We start from the raw sequence: 23,906 nt of genomic DNA, 5'->3' as shown, positions 1-23,906 counted from the left end.
AGGCAATAATGTATGCAAGTATAGGCAAAAAAATATGTTTTCATTGCTAACACTAACACAACCACTGCTTCACATTTAAATAATGAAATCGATATATATCTTCAGCAAACTCGCGAGGCTATTACATCCCTTAGGCACAACCACAGAAAACTTTTGCTCTCTCTCACTGTCACAGTCGTCCGATAAATGACTCGTGCATGATATAAAAGGATTATAATATATATTCAAATTACATTTATGCAGCTACAGTTATATACTTGTCCAAACATACTAGTATGTCATACATTTAGATTGAACACTTACACAGATAGGGGTATCCCTTGGTGGGACCCGACCACGTTGACAACCGCGGTCCCGAGTGTTAGCCACAGTAGTAACATCTTCATCCTTCCACGACGACTTGACTTAACTGTTACAGAGTGCTACACCTCACTGCATGAAAGACAGAAATTAAGCTCAAAGAGCATAACTCTTACAACAGCTTTTCATTTGTTATCATGATCAAAAAATAGGTGCAGCACCACCGGCACTGTAAGAACTCCGAAAGCCGGTGCGTCCGAGTTTTATCTCCGAATTTTGCTCTGGAGATGTGTTGAACTGCCCAGCGAAGGAGTCGTCCCCTTCCGGCGAATAAAGCGAAAAATGTATCCACCTGGCTGCCAGCTCTAACGCAACCCACGCAGTGAGTAGAGTCCGAGAAAACGTCGGGGTTGACCTCCTGCTCCAGCGACCTGCCCTTGCGCTTCCAAATAGCGTACGAGAGAGATCATACAAGAGGTACACTGCGCGAAAAGGAGAGCACGCCTTTTAGTTGATGCGACGAATCCCACTCCTGTGTGGATGGTTTGAGGATTGGGGATGCTACTGCTGTTAATGGTGTGGTTATAATTACGACATAGCTGCTCCGGACCAGGCAAATAGCTGACACGCTCTCCTCTTAAGTGATTACACTTCCAACACTTCCCTTTCGGCTTCCCTCTGTCAAGTCACGCACTGCCCTCGGCTAACTGAGGCAAGAATTACTGCAAAAGTGCTGACGGGAGGCAGGAAGAGGCGAAAGAGCGAAAGGAGGAACAAACGGTTTACGAGTAAAAACGATGACCTATAATCAAAACCGTAAGGTTATCTCAGTCTCTGGTCGGTGCCATGAGACGCACTTCGCTGGAAAGATGTCAAACCAAACACTGCTTTATAGCATCGCGTGGACCTATGCACGCGGGCGAGCGCGCTCATAGCCGCATGATGGATTGGGTTACACTGCGCGGGAGAACTGCGGTGATAAGTCGCTCACTTTCCTTTCCCTTGTGTAAACGTAGTAATTTTCCCAGAAAAGAAGATTTATGTCTACGGAATTTCTTCTGTTATTCAGAGTTTGTACAGGCGTTAAACGCGCATGCATTTAGGAACCACTTTTCTTTGTCAGGAACTTTAAGCGGTATCCTTTATTCTCATAATACACCTCGCAAATAGGACAAGTTGTGTTTTGTGGACATTTCCTTCGACTTAGGACTGAACTGCTTTTTGCAGGCTAGCAAAGTCGATGCGAGTTGGCTGTGGTTGGTAGGCTAATTCATTATTTATTCATCCCGTTTCTATCTAAATTCCTCGGAAATGCATGAATGGGGGTATGGAGATGACAATACCTGGCTTCACTGTGCGGCACCAGCACAGCATTGACCTAATTTATCAGTGGAAAGCTTAGAATCTGCGTGCGTTGTTGCCAAAATGTTGTTTAGTGCACCGACGTTGAGTGTGATACGGAACCATTTATTTATCCACCAATGGTAACAGGCTATAGGCTAGTAATTCTAACAAACTCGTCATGCTACTGCTGATCCCCTAATGGATTTTTAGTAGGCTACCTTATCTAACGATACAATCATCAGTGTAATTGAGCTTAATGGGACCGCAAACGTGAATAATAGGCTACATGATTAGTTAAAACGGTAAGCGGTCATAAATAATATAAGAGAAACGATTAGCATAGGCCACTACGATGTACAATACGATGATTTACTTTATTCAAACATACAAATTAGTAAATAATCGTATTGTACAACCCAACTTTTTACACACCCACAGAAAATATTTTTTAGGCGCCAAAATAAATTGTCACCACCCTGTCAACATAAGTGAAAAGAATCTTGAATCATTTCAGAAGGTTTACTTGTGAATGACACTACTAATGACAGTGGACTGGACAGATTTGTGAGGCGTTTATTTCTTGAAACAGGCGCGCTGCTACCTGCCCACTCTCGAGACCTTTCTTGAGAGCTTTTTTCTTATCTTACTTTGCCTGATGGCGAGCGTGTGGTGTGGAAAATGGATTGTCAAGTCAACCAAGTCAGCGCGTGGCATTACCCATCTCCCTCAGGTATCGAAGTCACTAAGTGGAAATATATTTTACGCAGTGTTTTGCCCTTTTCCTTTGTTTCCTCAGCCCCAAATAATCCAAAAACAAATGGTATTTTTGATTGCTGAAGTAAAAATTATGCAGAAGTATCATTGACGTGTTTATGGTATTGGCTCCTAATGATAAAACTATGGCATTGTGATTTTCAACACAGATGACTGACAGTGTCAATATTAAATATGCAGTATAGGCCTACAGTTGTGAAACACCCATGCCATCCGCTGCAGTGACAATCTAAAATTAGTGTACTGGACTGGACTATCATCGGAGAGGTTAATTGGATTGGGGCTTGTTATTTCACTTCCCTCATCAAAAGGAGTCCGGACAAGTCTTCAAGATATGTGGAGTCACTCATGGCAAGCCAAGCCACATTTATTCAAGGTAACAAGCACTTAACAGGCCACTGTAATTGGAAGTGTGGCATTTTTCATACTGTGTCAAAGCAGCTGCTGCTCTCTCAGCCACTGAGCAGACTAAAATTATCATGCAGTGAATTCATGACAGTCATAGAGACACACAGGTGAAGAAGGGGAATGGAGAGCATAGGAAATCTGTATGTAAATGCATGTGACGTAAAGAACACATCACAGGAAATTTTCCGAAGTTGCAGTCTGAGCAAAAGGTTGATTTTGACCACACTGTTATTCAGACCACCTTCTCTTTTTCTGGAGCTGTCCAGCTCTACTAGGCATTGTCAAACGAGAGAGGACCCATCATCTAAAAAAATATCATACCCACTTAGACTTTCCCTCCATGTCCTTGCCCTCTATGTGTCTTCGTCTCTGACTCGCCCTCCCAATATCTGAAAGGTCTCTTTTGTGTGATGTTGAGTGGCCCACTACACAGAGAATTCATTGGAAGTAATTGTGGCAGATCTGACATATTACAACAAAGGGCCCCTGAATCCATGAAATGACATATTCCTTTGGGGCCTTCTAAGTGGCATCTCTGAAGATGCATAGCTGACAGATGCCTGTCTTACACTATCCATTTTAGAGAACAAAGGCATGGAGATCTCTCACAAAGTGACTACTGTAACAGTTGGACTCTCAGGTGGATCTGTCAACATATGCCTGTCCAAAGGATGTCATAGTCCTGGTTCATAATATAGTTTAGAATGAAAGCACAACATAATATTTTAAAATCATTGAGTCAATATAGTATCTCTAAAAGCATTTAACATATCTAGTGTCTAATACTTATACATTTTCATTTATAAGATTTACTCGTTTTAAGAAGTTTGTTCAGAAGAACTAGGCAATGCTGTGTGGAGGTTTGTAAGAATAGAGAACCGGTTACATGACAAATGATACATGACAAGGTTCATTTCATGGCTAAAGCTATTTTTAAAGGAGGAAGCATCCAGTAAAGGACAAGACCTTCTTCATGTGCCTAATCTATTCTTTAATATGACCACAAGGCAAACCACCATAGACAATGCACTTCACCTCATTAAAGACAAGGTCACAACAACATTAGAACTCCAGTCAAGGACTGATTGGGAAATTAATGACTCTTATGTATACTGTCAGTAATCACATGCCTGCTAGATTATACATTGATTATATTAAGAGTTTGGTTCCAAAACACTATATCTTCATTTTTAAAAACATTAATAAGTCATGCTATTTAATGTTTGTATTTCAATTTATATAAATAACATTGCAGTTTTGTTGTTTTGATTGAGTAAAGATCAATCAAATGATAATTCCCAATTACAGTTCTACTGAAATTACTTGGAAAACAAAATGTAAAAAAATGATTTATGAAAATGTATTAAAATGGAGGATATAGCATTTTGTAACCAAACTCTTCATATATACAACAAGGCATCATAAATGATCATTATCATCCAAAGACACAGTCCCTTGAAGAGTAAAGGTAAAGGGATTGGTAAACCAAAGTGCAAGTAGAAGAGAGAGAGAGTGATGGCACAGATTGTTTATACAGAGGTGTCCATCTTACTATGTGGCCTGGTGTAAGACTTCATAGTTCACAGAGACATGGAGCATTCAGATCAAAGGATTGGCCAAGTACACTGGGGATGTGTCCAGGCCCGGATGCGTCTCCGCTGATCCAAATGGGCCCTGACGGCCGAGATCCCATTAGAGCACAAGAATGCAGAACTGCTTAATAAATCATGCCTGGTTCCCTCATTTGTGGAGTGCACCTGTCTCCAAATATATCCCCCTTAATTTAATTAATGATGAGACACTGTGCCTTCAGGAATGAGAATGCACCAAAAGGAAAGAAGAAATAAATACCCAATGAATTATTTAGCAAAGCAGCATTTAAAAGGCCCTGTCAGTGGTCAGTATGATGACATCGTATGAAGATAAATTGAAGCAGGTGTTTGCTGGTACTTGGCAATAACAATGCAATCAAAAGCTGGACTGCTGTATACTCAGGGCCTGTGCAAATCCAGGGCTTGCTTAAGCTTCAAGGGATGGGACCAATTCTGTGTTAATGTACAGAGGATGAACTGTGAATTACAAACAGGCAAGTCAAAGGGCCACTTACTCAGATGAGTTTGAATACCTTTGTAATTGTCACTGAGCAAATCCCGTTTAATCTCCCAATCATATCAATTAAGTGGTGTACTGGTGAGCTCCACATTCAGCAGCAATGTAGCCTACAGTTCAGTAGGCCAATGTCCAGACAGAAATATGTAGGCAAGAATAATTTGATCTACAGTGTGATAAAATAGATCTGTGGACCTTCATGTCACAAGGTTAATATAGACTGAGGAGGAGAAGAAAGCCAGATGAAAGCATAGAGGTGGAGGGGAAAGACCCGGGGGGGCGGGGGGGGTGAACTTGAGAAGGAGAGGAGGGGTAAAAAGGAAGAGGAGAGAGGAGAGGATGGGTAAAAAGTGAAAGGAGATGATCTGGAGTGAGGATGAGAGAAGAGGATCTTGCTTGAAGTGTTTGATGAGACCATAAAGATTAATCTGTCATTGCAAGAATAGACTCAATGGAATGCATATTACTGGACTTAATTGCAGTTTAAGGCAATTATACACCAATCTTTTTTTCCAACACAGTTATAAACTGACACAAATTCATTTATGAGGCAGTATTATAATCCCCCATTTTTTGTGCTGCATGAAAATATCCCCCAGCATCTGTGCAATAGCAGATCATCTCTGAGAGTTCAATCTTTATGTCGAAAAACCGACATAAAACAGGGCAGTAAAAATAAAGCAAATTCATAATCTTCTCAGACTTTTAACAACAATTGTTAAGCAACAACCCTCATGCCTCCTCAAAGTACTTCATCATAAAAGCAGTGACCAGACAGGGCACCGGTCCAACATTGGTGTATTCACTGCAGATAGAAGGGCTTGTTAGAGGGGGAAAAGCATGCATAAGCCACTTGTGCAAGCGTTTGAATGATAAGCCGAATGCTGGCTGTGGAGGAGCACTGCACTGATGATGTCTGTTACACAGCTGTGTGTCTTTCTGAAGGATGAACTGATTATTAGCGGGGTAATGAGGTCATACATCAAAACAACAAAAAAACGAGAGAGAAAGAGAGAGAAAGGGGGGAGTGAAGGGAGGGAGAGATGGAGGACAGAGAATAAGGTGAAGAGTTAGTGGATGGGGAAAGAGATGGGATGAGGTGGATGTTAGGAAGATAGTGAGGGGGCAAAGAAAGCTTGTAGGGAGGAGGAGAAGAAGAAGGGAAGAGAGAATGAGGAAAAGACTGAGAGGCAGCTGAGCACAGAGAGATAAGAGAGCTTAAAGTGGGAGAGCAGCGGGCATCCAGGCAGGCAGACAGGTCAACAACAAGAGCTGGGGGGAGAGAGAGAGAGAGAGAGAGGGGGAAAGAGAGAGAAAGCAAAAAAATGGTTTGTGTATAAAACAGACAGCCAATAAAGAAATTAAGAAGATGCAAAGACCTTTGAAAGAGTACCAAATATATGACAGATGAGAGAGAGAGAGAGAAGGGTGCGGGGAGGGAGAGGGAGAAGAGGTTTGTTGGGCCATATTATAGGCTGATCATTATCATGGTGAAAAGCATTGAGATTTGAAAGACTGTGGGGAGACAAACGATTAAAGTGAATTTAATCTGAATATTAATCTGAAAGGGAAATAAGTGAGATTATGATGTTGCCCAGTTTAGCACTAGGCAGCAGCAGTGTGATGCAACTTTTCAACAACAGAGTTTATGGACTTAATTGTGCCATAAAATTATTCTATATATTTCTGGTTTTCAACTAATAAAATTACAAGCATATAATTGCCATTACAGCATAACTCGTGCACTGATCTGCTGATTAGGTCAAGAGTAACATTTATAACTGGCAAGGTGTAGCCTCCACACTTACGTACATTGGATGCCATTATATGGGTGTCCATGTTGAATTAATCTCTGCCTCTGCCATTTACACAGAGGATGTTTTCATATGACACATATCTTTCATTATCCTGTATATTATCCGGCTTTCAGTGCTTACTGGATGCTGACCTGGGTTGATCAAAAATGTCCATAGTCTATACATGGTATCTCCAGACTGAAAACAGTTCAAGTTTCATGTTAAGATGAAAAAGCAATTCAATTTCAAATGGGCATAGTTTAAGAAGCTTTTCCCTGAGTCCAAGCCTCTTGCTCACAGTGATAGAAAGTTAACATATTGGTCATCCCTGCGAGAGGTATTCCACCCTTCCCTTGATGGCAAAACATGGCTCCATCAAGATGATTTGTAACCTAAGGGCAAAACTGTGGTATATTTTCCTGTAATGATATTAATGTCTTGTGGGATAATAGGGCTCCTGATGGAAACACACTATCAGTCCAGTCATCTTGATTAGAACTTGTTATTAGCTTTTAAAGTCAATTTATATTTATCCTCAGGGGCATACTGGCTTTTTCTCCTGTGAGCTCATGCACTACGGTGTTTCCCACAATATTTAATTCTATTTGTGGTGCTGGGGGGGGGGGGGGGGGATGTTCACAATTTCGAACAAATTTGCGCAATTTAAGGAGTACAATATAGAAAATCATTGTGTGGTGGTCAGTGTTGATATTGTGGTGGGCCGCCACAAATAAGTCAGTGTATGGGAAACACTGCACTATAGATGTCTGTGGACCTACCAGCTTGGCACAGTGATGTGAGCTGAGGAGAACCCAACCAGTGCAGAATGCATGCACAAAATCAGAATGATCTCTTGAATGAGTCATTTCAATTTAATAATTCAAGAAATTAAACATCAGTTAAATTCCCTCTGAGTATATTGTCCTATCAGTTTGTACTGTACTGAAATATAGTCAGAGATATAGTGATAAATGTTATTTTAAAAAGATGTGATTACTGATATGGAAATACTCAGGGCATGTTGACTTTGAGGTTTGAAGTCCTCAAACGCATCACTGGGAGAGCTTCTTCAGAGAGAGCGTATCTGTATTATTCAGGATCTAGTGTGGCTTGGGAGTGGACAGTAAATGATTAAATGGGACAGACTGCAGCGCACACCCACTGAGCTAACTTCACTGAGTAGTGCTCTGACTCTCCTGAGATGTTTTACCTAATTCTCAATGTCCATATTTTCAGCTTTAAAAATAAATAAAAAAAAACATATTAATGGGAATGGTTATGTGGTGTGCTTTTTTGGATTTTGAATTTCTTCTTCAAGATGGTGCGACATACTATCTGCATTACACTGATTAGTCCTGCATTTGGAGGACTTGCACCTTTGCTGTTTTTTTTGGCTTTGGGTTTCAGTCCTTTTTTGGCCCCAGACCTCCCATCCCTTACTTCACCAGACTACTGAAGCTCAGCTGTTGAGCTATTGTGACACAGCTGAAGCAACTGACTGAAACAGATCCCAGTCAGAACCCAAACATCACTCTCACACACACACACACACACACACACAGATCTAGTCTTGACAATCTCCTCTTCATTCCTCCAAAAAGACTGGCAGCCATACTAAAAGCACTATGACAACATGCATAATTAACACTGTCCTATCCAAAAATAGCGGCACCAGCAATGGGAGGAGGAGCCAAAGAGCAGGCCTAAAAGAGAGTTTTTGGGAAGAGGAAGAGGAAGACCACTAAAGACCATCATAGACAAAGGAGATATGTTGTTGTCTTAGCTAGCTAATATTGTTTCCTGCACGCATGTCTCAGATATACAGAAACAATGAAGAATAGAACAATAATGTGTATGCAAAGTAAGTGTATGAATTCCTGACAGTGTTGAAATGAAAGGGGCATCAGAAAGAGACAGAAAGAGATTGCAAACAAGACTTTAGTACATCAGGCATGCCAAGATGAACACAGTGAGGAGATGTACATTTTTTGGGAAACATTATGTGTCTGTGTGTGTATTTCCTGTTTGCCCATGAGGGAGGAGCCCAAACCACTTCTCCAGATACATAAGACAGCATTAATCACCCACAATGCATTACTGACATTTCATTACATCCCTCGAATTAATCATCATTCCAGCAAGGTGGGCCTTAATTTGTTACGCAAGAGCTAAAACGAAACAAGCCCAATCTTGCACAACCCAGTTGTTTCATTTGAATATTTCTCTTCTAACATTTCAGCTATCCAGCTAGGCCAAACTCTGCCACAGCTGTTATTTATTGGTAGTGGTTCACAATTCTTTTTTTTTCTTTTTTTAAGTAGAAAACAAATCAAAAGTTGAAAACAAAACTTTGTGTTTTCAGGCTTTGAAACACTTCAACATTTCTCTCTGAATAAAGCCTATTTTAATGTTATCTATTCCCCAACAGATTAACATCCAGCTTGACTTAACTTCACTAACCCCAACTAGATCGGCACCTAACTTGGGCGTTGTAATTGATGACCGACTTACTGTAACTTCTCTGAGCATGTAGCTTCTATTGCAAAACCATGTCGGTTTATGCTTTACAACATTAGGAAGATCAGACCTTATCTGACACAAGATTCCACACAACTTCTTGTTCAGACCATGGTCATCTCTAAACTGGACTATTGTAATTCACTATTAGCGGGCTTACCAGCTTGTGTAATAAGATCATTACAGCTGATTCAGAATGCAGGAGCATGCCTGGTCTTTAATCAGCCAAAGAGGACACATGTAACTCCTCTCCTAGTTACTCCCCATTGGCTCCCTAGTAGCCAGAATTAAATTTAAATCTCTCACTTTGGCCTATAGGACACTGACTGGATCTGCTCCTAGTTATTTTAATTCAATAATCAAGCCTTACATCCCCAACCGCCCACTGCGGTCTTCTGATGAGCGTCTGTTATGTCGACCAGTCATAAAAACTAGGTCTAATTCAAGACTCTATTCCTCAGTGGTTCCATGTTGGTGGAATGAGTTGCCCAGTGCTCTCCGTTCCTGTGGTAGTTTTGGGTCGTTTAAGAGGGGTCTAAAGACATTCCTGTTCAACATGTACTTAGTTGTTTAAGCGCTTATGTGTTATGGTTTGTATAATATTGTTTTATTTTCATTAGGCTGTTGATTAATTTGACATTATTGTTTATTATTGATATTCTCCTTAATGTAGTCTTACCATGTCATAGTTTTTATATTATTGATTGAATGGACATTATTGTTTTATTATTGCTTTTCCCCTCATTTTCATTGCTTATTTTATTAGGCTATTGATTGAATTGATATTGTTGTTTATTATTACTATTCTCCTTATTATATTTGACCAACATTCTAATCTGTTCCCTGTTCAATTTTCAATATTATGTTGTTTTGTATTTGTGTGTGGCCTTGGACAAAGGCGTCTGCCAAATCCATAACCATAACCATAATGTTATGTGGTAATAGCTTTTTATTGTTGTATACAATTTTAAGATTAGCCTTTAATACTCAGCAGACACTTAGTGGACCTATGCTGCCCTTGAAGTCACAGCATTGGCTGTATCGCTTTCTCAACTGAGTGTGTTACAGTATACTCCAAGTGTCAGGGACTCAACAGTCTTTTCTCTTTAGATCCAAGGTCTATAGGCATTGACTTGAGTGTGCAAGAGACAAAGCTGCACACACACACATTGGATTTTTTTTTTTCGTTTTAGCATTGTTTATGCTGTTGATGAGGCAATCTAAAACCCTAAAAAATGTGCATATGTATGCACAAAATGTACAACTGTACGACAGTCATTTTGGCCGTTAATGTACAGACAGACAGGGATCACAGTCATCACCCTGTTTACCTGTGATGAATGTGGAAAGTAGAGACTCTACTCTATATTTCTCCAAACCCAAACACCCCTTGGGAGATGGGATTGTAATCCTAATATACCCCTTTTATCAATCAAAAACATCACATCTCGTAATCCATTTCCCAGGAATTCTCTCCAGCCTGAAGACCCATGATTCTCAGGGGAGTTATCAGCTGGGAGAGGAATAAAAGGGCAAGGAATGGCCCACAGCTTGGGCTCACTGACTTTGCGGTTGTCCTTGGACATACTGATTTATTTAATTATTAATGTTCACTTGCAATCACTTGGTTCCTTGCTGAGCAAAAGAGAAAACCTTTTTCCCCCCCAAAATGTCTGTTGTTATTTTCATAATGCTTATGTCTTGATTTTTCAAAAGAATATTCATGCTATTGAGTTTTGGAACAAAAAACACACTGAGGACAAAGACACTGTATTTAAAATTGAGGTGAATTAGGTTCTGAAATTGAATTAAAAGACACAAAGGAATTTGAAGAGACACAAAGACAAACGAGGCAAAAAAAGAAAGAAAAAAACATTATGTGGAAACTGTTGTTACAGCAGTCTAACGTGTTTTACATGCGAGTATTGATTCGTTCTGCCCAAAGCATCTTGTTCTGCTAACTTCATGTTTTCCTGCCTCTCTGATTTAATAGAAAAGGTGAGGCTCCACCACATTCATAGAAGGTGTTCCGAGCTCTTCCCCTCTCCCTTTCATAACTTATCAGCTCATTTTCAGATATGTGATCTGCTTTTTTCTGCCAGTTTGCTTTCATTTGCTGCGGTTTGGGACACCTTATTAAAAAATTTGAAAACCTGCTCTTCAAAGGCATTCTGTTTGCCTGGAGAGCCCAATGAATGCTCCATGTAACAGGATATTAAAAAGGGAGAGGGCAGAGAGGAGATGTGCTAAGTCCTTATTAGACAGCAGTCATTCTGCTTGTGAGTCGCCAGCATTCAGCATGTGACACCAAGCAGCACGCAGAAAGGTTTGATATCTGGAGTTATCTGAGAGTGCCCAGGGCCATGAAAGAATTGCAATAACAACCTGCCTATGATGTCGGGGGCTCTGGCAGTTTTCATGTTGACACAAGCTGTGAAGTAGAGGAACGTTTTTTTTCTCTACCCAGTATGGTCTGGGAAAAAAAGATTTGACATTTTGCTACAAATGCATGATGAAGGGTGCACTGTACTGCTGTTATCATGTGAAGACACAGTAGGTCATAGGTAGTATATTAAATCACTGTCAGACTTTATTGTCTGACAATGAGATGTGTTGAGATGTATGAACCCAATTCAATATCACAATGGTATAGCACGTTGCAGAGCTTAAAGGAAAATTCCGGTATTTAGCACTTTGAGTCCCTTTTCTGGTTTGTTTTGGATTAACTAGAGTGGTGGACACCGAAATTTTGACGATTCGTCCTGTCTCAACTTTTCTGACTCGTTTTGAATCGCCTTTGACTACTCAGAGTGGCTGCCAACAGGCATGCTCAAACATGTCCTAAAACAACCCTTAACGTTCGTTTTCCAAACTGTGCAACTCACCGAGTGGTTAGTGGTGTTCGTTGATTATTGAAATCAAATATATCGGCGCAATGTATGATTTCCAGCCGTCTTTTCCTGAAGCATAGACGGTGGCGCAGTAATATCAACGTGCAATGAGTCTTCCTACAGAAATGAATGGGATTTTACAAAATGGCAAATAAAACACGACAGAAACTGTATTTCGCTACGCTACTTGTTTTGGAACATCAATGAACACCACTAACCACTCGGTGAGTTGCACAGTTTTGAAAACGAACGTTAAGGGTTGTTTTAGGACATGTTTGAGCATGCCTGTTGGCAGCCACTCTGAGTAGTCAAAGGCGATCGTCAAAATTTCAGTGTCCACCACTCTAGTTCATCCAAAACAAACCAGAAAAGGGACTCAAAGTGCTAAATACCAGAATTTTCCTTTAATGCTGATCCTCATTTATAGTTGTAAATGGATCAGGCTTGGAATTTCACCATTCTGGGGGCAAGGCCACTTGGCCTTCAGTTGGGCATATTTGGTGGGGGGCACAAAGGCCACATGTCAGGGCACCAATGCCAAAGTTAACTATACAGTAGTAGGCTATAAAAATGATCAAAGTTGTATTTAGCCTATTCACTGCAGTAGACCTGCATCACTGTATGAAACATTACAAAAACATGAAACATGACATATTACATAGAACTGTAAATCATCTGATCATCTAATATTTACAGATATCTAGGCTATATATAACATTTATTTTATATTTGGCCTGTTATGAAATCATGTATTGAACAATTTAAGCACAGCTCAGCTTTAAGAAACTCAAATAGCCTAGATGCATGCTTAGCATTTTGTGATCATTAAGGCTACTTTCACAAACTCTTAGTCAGCTGTCCTCTGATTTACCAATATCTAGGCGATATTTGTAACATTTATTTTGTATTTGGCCCGTTATGAAATGATGTGGAACAATTTAAACACATTGTAAAACTTAAAGCCCAAATTTGGAGACATCCATGTCTCTTTACTGCAAATTCAGAACTGGATTACTCTGGAACGGCTAACTGTACATGGGACTGCTTTACACCTTTGTGTTCGGTAAGGTCTCCTGTTTATTCTGATATAGGGTTTGTCATGTGTTAAAAGAAGGGTTCGTAAAGTATTCCACCGAGATGAATGGGTAGGGAGATCACGGGATGCAAAACCTTCAGTAGAATGTATGATTAAATTGAATTATATTATTTACTTTTCTCGCGAACCGTTCAACACAGCAATTGTCGGCTAACATCGTTTAAAAGCTGAGAAAAATCTCTTTCATGTGATACTTGTGATGTCTGTGTGATGAATAGGCTACTTCGCAAATAGTTCAACTGAGAATGGGTGAATTTGGACGCACTTTCTTTCTTGCGCTGTCACTTTCTCCACTGCGTAAAAGACTAAATTAATTTGCGCTGTGAATGCTAAGATTATTTTGACAGGCCACAGGCTAAATAAAAATCGCTATTAGTAGGACGCAAAGCAGAATATTGAAAGAAGGGGGCACCAAGGCCGTCGTGGCCGCCGTGAAATTCCTACCCTGAAATGGATAATCATTATGTATTAGTTATATTATGTGTCTGAAAATTAAAGATGTCTGAACACTAATTTCCCAGATCACAGACTCTATTATGGTGACTTTGGTTCACATGTTCACTGAAAAGTGAAATATTCAGAAGAGTTTTACCACAACCTCCACCCATGTTGATGAGAGAGAGGGAGGGAGAAAGAGAAAAAAGAGAGAGAAAGAGTGATGTAGATAAACAGAACGACAGTAAGAAAGAAGGAAGAGAGGAGATGATGTGAAGAAAGCACTTCTATCTTCCAGCCAGATCCCTCTATCATTAAGACCCAGGATGGAGCAGAGGGCTCGAGCCAGCTGTGTCAGGACTTGTGAACGGTGGCTGGCTGAACGGCGTCCAGGTTTGAGGAGACCCTGTCAGCAGCGCTGTGTCCCGTCCCTCTGCACCAGCGGAGGCAAAGCTGCTTAAACGCAGAGGCAAGTGCAATCTGGCCCAGACAAAAGAATCCCCTCCCAGTGCTAACCCCCCAGGCCTCTCTCCACTGCCTGCAAGCTGTAAGCAAAGAACAACAACTCCTATCTGTCAAAAACACAAGCATGTCCTTCCATTTCGCTCTCTCTCTGTCTCCCTCTCACTCTGTCTCTCTTCGTCTCTCTCTCTCCTCTGTCTGCCTCTCACACACTCAAGCACTGATTTTAGCACTAAATCAAGTATGTATGCGACTCCCAGTGAACTTGAAATACATTTCTGGAAGAAGAGTGCAGCTTGCAGTAAGTATTTAAAGTATGGAAAAGTGTGGAGTTACTGTTTTCAAAGTTTGCTTGTGTTGACTTGACTAAGCACTTCAGTGAGGAGGCATTATAGGATCACAATCAATGTATCTGACTCATGGCCCCCGACTACCACAAAGGTCTTCTGGTCAAGTGTTGGCGATGGGTCCTGAAACGTATCCCAGGCAGTGGCAGTCATTGATGCTACATATTTTTTGTTCTTGTGTGTCCGTGCGTGTACATGTGTGTGTGTGTGTGTGCATTTGTGATGTTTTGAGCTCAACACAATGACGGGGAAGACACAAGTTCTACGTTGTGAGCTCACAGGTTCCACGTTGTGAGCTCAACGCAATGACGGGGGAGACACAAGTTCTAAAGGGTTTACAATTTATTAAGTCAAAATATAGTCAAAGGTCTCAAAACAAGCAGCGTCGGCCGAACGGCCTTCAAACAAAGGCACGCGATGCGACCGAATCGGCAAGCAGTGACAAGCGTCTGCTGCTTTGCTGTTCTTTACCTGCAGGGAGGAGCTCCAGCAGATTTAAACCTGACCTTAGACCTGTGCACCGGTGCACCTAATTGGGTTGATTGCCACCAATGACACCTATATGGAGAAACCACGGCCTGGGGGAAAGGGCAAAGCCAGCGGGCCGTGCCCATGAGCATATGTGTGTGTGTGTGTGTGTCTGTGTGTGTGTGTGTGTGTGTGTGTGTCGAACATGGATCCATTAACATGGTGAACACAACCAAATCTGGTCAGTCTGGCTGGCTGAATGGAGGAAAATACTGAATACTTCAGTTAACTTTCTATGTGATGAAATGTAAAGACTGCATAACAGAAATATCACAGGAGTATAAAATACCATATGCTTACCTGTTTGGTCATGCCAGGTTTGTCAATCCTGCACAGGTAAAATGTGAAAGAACAGGGAAACTAGATATACCGCAGAGCGGTACAAAATATGACCGCCGCCCAGTCCTGCACATTCTCTCCGCAAAAATAAATCACGCTTGTCAATTTGTCTCCATCTCCTACTCCATTCCCTACTTTTGTGTATGTATGGTGTGTGTTTGTTTTTGTGTATATGTGTGCTTCTGTGTGTGTGTGTGTGTAGGGGGGAGGGGGTAATGGTGTGTGTGTGTGTGCGTCTGTGTACGTGTGTGTGTATGCTTATCTGTGTGTGTGTGCGTGTGCCTGCATGTGTGTGTGTTTTTATGTGTGTGTGCGTGTGGGTGCACGCGTGCGTGCGTGAGTGTACATGTGTGCTGTGTGTGTGTGCATGCATGTGTGTGTTTATGTGTGTGAGTGTGTGTGTGTGTGTGTGTGTGTGTGTGTGTGTGTGTGTGTGTGTGTGCGTGTAGATAATATGGCCCCCCATGAACAAAACTTGGCATGCATTCAGAGGGTGTCATAATGATCCTACACTTCAAATTCCGTGCAGTTTTGAACCTGTCAGCCAAAGATACCTGCGATTACAACGCCTCATTTTTGCCTTTTCATTCATGAGTGGATATGGGATGTGTTGACATGGTCCCTGGAGACCAACATACAAAAATAATTTGGTCATCCTAGGCCCTAATGTTCTCGAGATATTCACAGAAAGCTGTGTCAGGCATACCCTCTTTTCGGGGGGCTACATGCCCACCAAGTTTCGTGCACCCTGGTCTTTCAGTGTCCCGAGAATCGTTGACACAAAATTACTGAAGGAAAAAAAAGGGAAAAAAAACTCTGACTAAATCTATATGACTGTCGCTTCACTGTGCGGCGGTCATAATAACTTGATGGTATGCCGGCTCTTGAAATAGTCACAACTATGACCAACTACTGTCATCTAGTGGACAGTCACTGTTCTTAAGCCTCATATGTCAGTAAATTTCTTTGTGCTCTCAAGATGTTGACCAAGATTATTCAATTTTCAGACATCAATGACTAAGTGGCTAAATGCTATTTTCCCTCTCCCTCCTACTCTCTCCATCCATTCTGTTATAATTTTATTATGTGCTAATCTAAGTAAAGGATTCAAAGTGGGAGTGGGAGAGTCTGCAAGAGGAAGAGAAGAGGAGGCCTTAAATATATTATCTAGGTGACCATTTCAGCGTGATTCATGTGATTAGTCTGCACATATCTCACAACATTAACATTTAGTGTGAGAACATGTTACACTCATTTCCCAGCACCAGCCAAAATGGGTTATTTCTTTACCTCTGTTAAACTTCTTCCTTCTTTTGACATAAAAATTACCCCTCAGATTTTACAACTTACAAATCCATTTGGCCTACTTATGTGGTCAGACTTTTGTTTTTTAAACTCACCGATTTTGTAAGTTTTGATACTTGAACAGGCTGGTGGATTGTAAATGCAGACCCAGACCCAAATATAGACTCTGTAACCCGTTAAATAATTTATGCAGTTTGGTAGAATTATGTGTGTGTGTGTCTTCCTGTACATGATTTATATTTTACAGAGCTTGTTCTCTATCTCAGGCTCATGGACTGGGTCTGTATACATTTACAACAGACACATTTACATCTGTTCTAAATAACATGCAATCGGGAAAAAGTATGTTTTTTTCCAATTATTATGATACTAAATTAATACATGACCTTTAGAATAAAATACATACATTTTTTAATTCATGATGATGCTATGCTGACTGTTACCTGGGTTAAGCTGGGCTTGAGCTGAGACACGTCAGGACAAACTATGAAACAGCCTTCAGTCCACACAGAATCACCCAACTCAACACACATCTGACCTTTATTCCACTATCTGTTTTAGCTTCCTCCAATATGTGGCATTGGTTTTCACAAAAACAGACATACAGTTGTACCCAGACAAACACACACACACACACACACACACACACACACACACACACTTTCCGAAATAACCTTTGGCTTCTGCCCTGGATCATGCTATTTATGATTAATATTGAGGTGGTCCTGTAATCCCTATTATGAAGCAATGCATTAGACATTGGGATTTATATAGTCTGCTTATCAGTTGGTTTTTCAGTGCCTTAAAATATGTCGCTGTCACCGTGAAATCTGACCCACATATAACGCCCCATCTCATCCCATGATTGTAGAACCTCCATTTGCAAACTGTTGATGGTTCCTAAAAAAACCTAAATGAATTTATACGCTGCAGAAAATATGCAACATAGCATATGGTGATGTGATTGGTAGGGAAACAATTTGGCAACATTTCATCCCTGGAGATGAAAGCCTGATCTGCCAATGCTCTGCTGCTTTAATCACCTCTGAGGTTTTGCTCTTTGATTAAGCCATTGATCCAACAATATCCTTACTCTCCATTTCCCTCTAAGGTCAAGGATGCAGTGGAGACAAGGTCTCCTTGAAGATTTTAGATAATGTATTTCTGCCTTGTGAGTGAAAATGTATACTAGATTGATTGGAAGAGAGCTATTGTAGTCTGGAAATGCTTCTGACAACTCAATTTGTCACAGGACAAAAGTTTGCTGAGTAAAAATCAGGAAAACACAGTGTAGTACAATTTAGGCTACTTTATGTCATGATAGCACTTAAGCAAAGACCCTCTGTCAACTAGAAGACCCTGATTTGGCAATCAAGAAGAGTGCCATCAGAGAAAATTAGCGGGAAGAATTATTTTCAGCATAATCCGGATCTAGGGATTTTCGCCAAAGACTTATGTCCCATAATCAATTGGGCCACACTCAGCTGAGCCGTCATAGAAAAAGAGGTAAAAGCACACACTCTTCCACATAAGGAGGACCACTGCAAGGGGACTGGGTACTCCTGGGTACTGAGATTGCACCTTTTCCTAGTGAGAGACTGTGGCAGCAGTGCCTGTGTCTTTATGAGCTCCTGTTGGCAAACATGGAACAGGTAAACCTCACTGTCAGCGTCCAGCCGGAAATAACGCCTCAGGGGTCAGTGAATGTGAATGACCACATTCTGTCACGGTCAGGCTACACCGCTTTGGCTGCCATCATCGGCGTCTTCTCCGTCACAGGCATCATCTTGAATGTCACCGTGATTGTGGTGACACTTCGCCACAAGCAGCTGCGTCAGCCTCTGAACTACGCCCTGGTGAACCTGGCAGTGGCAGACCTGGGTTGCGCCCTCTTTGGTGGACTGCCAACGATGGTCACCAATGCCATGGGCTACTTCAGTTTGGGTAGAGTTGGATGTGTGCTGGAGGGATTTGCAGTGTCTTTTTTTGGTGAGTCACTTGAGTGCTGACTTTACCTTTCTTTTGCTTTACTATACCTCTCTGTATTGTATAGGATGGAAATGTTGATTATTTTTCATGAGCTACCAATGTATCCAAATAAGTGCCCTCCATTGGAGTTGTAGCATACAATTATTAGATATGTAACTATATCTTAAGGGTACACAAGTGTTCAGTGACATGTTTTTGTCTCCTCTCCTAATCATCAGCCACCACAGTAAAAAAAATAATCAATGTTATGATTACCAACAACAAGAAAAAGCCACCCTAAACATGTGTGTTATTCCCTCATAGGTATTGCTGGCCTATGTTCAGTCGCAGTTATAGCTATAGACCGCTACATGGTGGTGTGTCGAACAGTGGGGACAGTCATGTTCCAGACCAGACATGCAGTGGCCGGTGTGGTCTTCTCCTGGGTGTGGTCGTTTGTTTGGAACACCCCGCCACTCTTTGGGTGGGGCAGCTACGAGCTTGAAGGGGTTCTGACATCCTGTGCCCCAAACTGGTATAGCAGAGACGCAGGAAACATGTCTTACATAGTGTGCTACTTCCTTCTTTGTTTCGCCGTACCTTTCTCCGTCATTGTGGTATCTTACACGCGGCTTCTGCGGACACTCCGACAGGTAGATTTCCAGACAGAAATGTATTAACAATTAGATTGGTTTAAATAAATCATTCACTTAAGTGAACTTATCAAATAGCTTTCCATGGACGTGTATGGGACCTGTTGTGAAACCGTAAAGAATGTTCTTTCCTCAAACAGGTGGCTAAACTCCAGATGTCAGAGGGGGGAAGCACTGCAAGGGCAGAGATGCAAGTTGCTCGTATGGTGGTTGTCATGGTGCTGGCTTTCCTGGTCACCTGGCTACCCTATGCATCCTTTGCCCTTTCTGTTATCTTTTCCCCCAACTTGTACATTGACCCAGTGATTGCCAGTGTGCCCCTGTACCTGGCCAAGAGCAGTACTGTATTTAACCCCATCATATACATCTTTATGAACAGACAGGTAAGATGGACCAAGGGAAATAGAGTATCGAATAAAATGCATTTTCTTTAATGTTATTTAATCAATCAACAAACTGATGTTTGGGTTTGTTTTCAGCATTTAAGTGTACTGTCTGCACTTCAATAACCCTGCTCTGTAACAAGATTTTATTTACTATCGTCTGTCGTCTTCCATTTTTGTTGCAGTTCAGAGACTGTGCTGTCCCTTTCTTGCTCTGTGGAAGAAACCCATGGGCATCAGAGGCAGAGGCATCAGAGGCAGAGACTACAGTGTCTTCAGTGAGCAAGAGCAACAGGGTTTTGCCCTCATGAAAACCGTTGGAACCTGAATGTACAGATAGCATGCATTTGCATTAGGACATTTGGATGAAGAACAAGGGTGTTTAAAACAAGACTTGATACTATACATGTTTTTACAAAGGACAGGCTGTGATTAATGCCATTTTTAACTCACTTTGATTATCTGAAAGTATAAAGGCTACTGACCTAAGATTTTCACCAAGGATATAATTAAATAGATACCACAATTGCATTGATTTTTTTTCCCCAAATGTTACTTCCTTTAATAATTGTAGTGCTGGTATGAAGAATAAACTAATCATTTCTATTGATTGTGTATATCTAAAAAATGTTGGAACAATTCATGAGCCACAATAACACGTATACAGCCCCTCCCAGAAACTTCCCTGTGTGCAAATCAGCTTATACCACAGAAGAACAGATTGCGTAAACAGCTACAGTATCTAGGCAGATGCAATTAAAAAATTGCCACACGCCTAATATGGAGTGACTCGAGACAAAAAAGGGGGCAAAAGTTGAAAAAAGAGTCGGGAAGAGAACTGTTTAAATGTGAGGGTGTACAAGGCCTTTGAGCCCAATCCACCCAGAGAAACCCCTCCTCGAGGCATGGGAACAATAGAGGAATAAAATCTTTCTGTCACAGAGCCGACCCAGGGGTTTCAGCAGCTTAGCGCAGAGCCGATCGGACTGGGCTGCGCTCACAGCCAATTAAATTATATGCAAAGTACAGATGAAAGGAAGAGGGAATCTCTGGATATACCCCACCACTCCTCCCCACTTCCCACCTCTCATCCTCTATCCAAACTCATGAAAGTGATGGCTTTTTTTTTCTTCCTCAGAAGCTTGCAGAGGCTTGTGAGCAACTCCAAAGCTTTAGTCAAGCTGAACTGTTTGCTTACTGACTTAGTCACTAAAAGCTAAGAATGTAGTTTCATTTTTTCTGAGTAATTTTGTATGCTTTTAAAATTAGGATATGATCCACAGAGATCAACCACCCATTTGTTTACGTTTTTGCAAACACACAGTCCAAGCGCGTAAGCCCTAAAATAGGGCACAATTTCCATAAAATTATACATCATACAAGATATAAATATAATAAGTATCTGACTATCTATCTATATGTATTTAAATAAATATGCATCATTTGTGTACATACATGTCTTCTGTAGGCTACATTTTCTGTGAAAAAAAAGAAAGAACAAAATAATTCCAAGCTCAGAGATTATAAAACATTTTCAACTGGTGGAGAGCCTGACTAACATAGCCAGAAAAGTTGTGGATTCAAGTCTATCATCAGTTGTGCCCTTGAGTCCTCAGTTGTTCCAAGGGAACTGACCCCATAATAATTGACATCTGTGTGTTGCTTTTGGATAAACACGTCACCAGTGTTGGGGATTAACGGAATACATGTACCGGCATTACGTATTCAGAATACAAATTATGAGTAACTGTATCCCGATACAGTTACAAGTTAAATAGTTGGTATTTAGAATACAGTTACATTGTTGAAATCAATGGATTACATGACGATACTTATCTGTTTCATAAGTTTGTTCACTCTCTAAATAAATTAAGGCAACTCCATTTCCCAGAAGCTCCTGAAAGCTATGATGATATTTTTTACATGTTTAAATCCAAGCCCTGCCGTCTTGCACTAGCCTCAAAACGCAGCCAGCGCGCATTATGGAAGCGTCATCGGAGACCCTGAAATGACTGTTTGCACAGCAAATTGAGTAAAGTAAGTGGAGGTAACTCCTGTTCCTCACTGATCATGGTTCCTGATGTCTGTTCAAAGGATATTTTCCCAAGTATTAATAGCTCAGCTACTTCGGCCAATCAGTTACACAGTTTGCTAAGCAATAAGCAAAGCCTAGTTCACGTGTTGATTTAGAGGCTACAATAAAACCAATCTCTAAAATAGGCACTGCATTCTAAGTTTTTTATTCTAACTTAAAATAGCTTTATAGATTATGATTTTTCTAGATCTACATTTACGTTTTAAAATGAATTATATGGTACAGCCTCTGAAGAATTATTCTTGCGAGTAGGCCTAGCATATTTTAACGTGCGGTTTTTGATTTTCATTACGCGATCACGTTCATTTTGAGAGCACTGATATACAGTAGCCTAGCCCATAGTGTTTACATTTACAGGTCATTTGCATTCCATCTGTCATATGCGCCCCTCACTTGTTGCCTACTGGGTTGATGCCACCGAAAAATCTCACAGGCACACCTTAATTAGGGTAGACTGAGATTGAGACATGTGTACAGTTGAGACACCTTAAATATCTTGCTTGCACAGCAAGCCCAAGTTGTGATTTTTGCTATGCACATGCGTATTAGTGCCAATTTGAACGACACAAGTATCTCCCATCCAAGGATATCGGCAAATGTTTTTTTTTCCAAAGTAAGAATTTCACTTCACCATGCACCTTCGACAATGAATAGCTCATTACACTTATGTTACTGTTAAACGTAACTGGTATCATTACAAACATTATTATGTGTCCTAAAAACTGGCATATTTTATTGCATTGTGTCATGTAAGGTCGTTGCAAAATCTAGAGAAATGTGTGAGGTGGTCAGCGGGGGACAATTGAGACACACATTGGATCGATAATTTCTGGCTACGCCCTTAAAGTAGCCTATTTATTTGTTTATTTTAATTAGCCTAGTCGCCTGCTGTAGTTTTAATGGTCAACTTGCTATTTTAAAGTTGTATCAGGTAGCTTAGTTGACTTTACATTCTCCTATGTGGGCCTAACACTTCAGCCATTTGGAACAGAAGAACACACCAGAATAGGCCTGTTTAGTAGTAGGCCTAAGCAGGATTGGATGGCCGCATTCCTACACTTATAAAATGCAATTCAATGCAGAAGTAATCTTAGTATTCAGAATACGTTACTCAGATTGAGTAACGTAACGGAATACGTTACAGATTACATTTTTGGGCATGTATTCTGTATTCTGTAACGGAATACGTTTTGAAAGTAACCCTCCCAACACTGCACGTCACTAAATGAATAAATAATAATGCAGGCTTGAATGTCTTAGCACCTTCTTAGTACAAGGCTCACATCTTTAGTAGGCTTGCTCAACAGTAGTGCTTAACCCTCCATAGCCTTCAGGTTCTTCCACATGTAGCCTGCCTGCCCTAGACAGCAAACACCACCAACCTCACAATCAGATAAAGGTACCTGTGGTATTCAGTGTGAGTAGAACACAGGGCTATTTCACACTGAGGCTGGTGCACATGGGAACAACACTCTAAAATTGTTCATTTTCTGACAGTCAGACAAAATTCTAATTACCCCGAGTTAAAGTGCATTGTAGTCCAATAGGGGCTGTTGCCAGATTGTCTTGTTGCTAGACTGATATAGAGCTAAATTTGTCTCAATAATATTTGTATATGCACTGAGGGGGATCCACAAATATTTCTTGATTTGCGTGTATGTTTTGATACCTACAAATAAAAAAAATCATATTTGTAACTCGTATATTGATTTTTACAAATATAGATGTTCCATAGAACACTGCAGAATGCAGCCACACTGTCCAGTACTATATATACAGTCTATGGTCCAGATATCCAGTGAAGCTAGCATGCTCGGGGGCGCTATGGCACAACTGGGCCTGTATTCGGGTCCAAGTGCCCACGTAGTCTGAACGAATTAGGGTGGATGGTGGCAGTAAGTACAGGGTGGCCGCGGGGTTCTTAAAAAGTCTTAAATCACTTTTCCTAAAAATAAGGCCTTAAAAAGTATTAAATTGTCTTAAATTCAGATTGGATGGGTCTTAAATATATGTTTAGTCATGTCACCGCGAAAATACAGGCAATCTGTTCTGCCAGGTCGAATATTCTCGCTATGCGCTGCGTTGTCTATGGTTAGGTCAGAGCCCGTTTGTCTACAGTTTTTAATGACGTGAAGTAGGGCTAACGGCAATATAGG

General features: G+C 40.9%; 2 protein-coding genes across 2 annotated transcripts in view; one reads left to right on the top strand and one right to left on the bottom strand.

Annotated features, from left to right (window-relative positions):
* The window catches only part of cacna2d3a (calcium channel, voltage-dependent, alpha 2/delta subunit 3a), a 176,895-nt gene extending 176,515 nt beyond the window's left edge, over positions 1–380 (bottom strand). The window contains exon 1 of the mRNA XM_076277113.1: positions 304–380. Coding sequence (XP_076133228.1) covers positions 304–380 — 77 coding nt within the window. The remainder of the gene's footprint in view (positions 1–303) is intronic.
* Positions 381–8,841: 8,461 nt separating this feature from the next.
* On the top strand, positions 8,842–19,966 carry parapinopsina (parapinopsin a; the record flags this gene model as incomplete). The annotated part of the gene is made up of 5 exons (XM_076276820.1): positions 8,842–8,868; positions 18,346–18,640; positions 18,944–19,272; positions 19,413–19,655; positions 19,841–19,966. Coding segments are annotated over 5 exons (1,020 nt in total), but the record flags the coding sequence as incomplete, so codon positions are not given.
* Positions 19,967–23,906: the final 3,940 nt, after the last annotated feature.

This window comes from Alosa pseudoharengus, unplaced genomic scaffold (assembly GCF_046254945.1).
Source record: "Alosa pseudoharengus isolate Yale_2024_CS ecotype anadromous, Long Island Sound unplaced genomic scaffold, YU_APseudo_1.1 YU_APseudo_1.1_scf_9, whole genome shotgun sequence".
Classification (NCBI taxonomy): domain Eukaryota; kingdom Metazoa; phylum Chordata; class Actinopteri; order Clupeiformes; family Clupeidae; genus Alosa; species Alosa pseudoharengus.
Note: the sequence above shows the minus strand (reverse complement) of the source record. Positions and strands in the feature narration are given on the sequence as shown.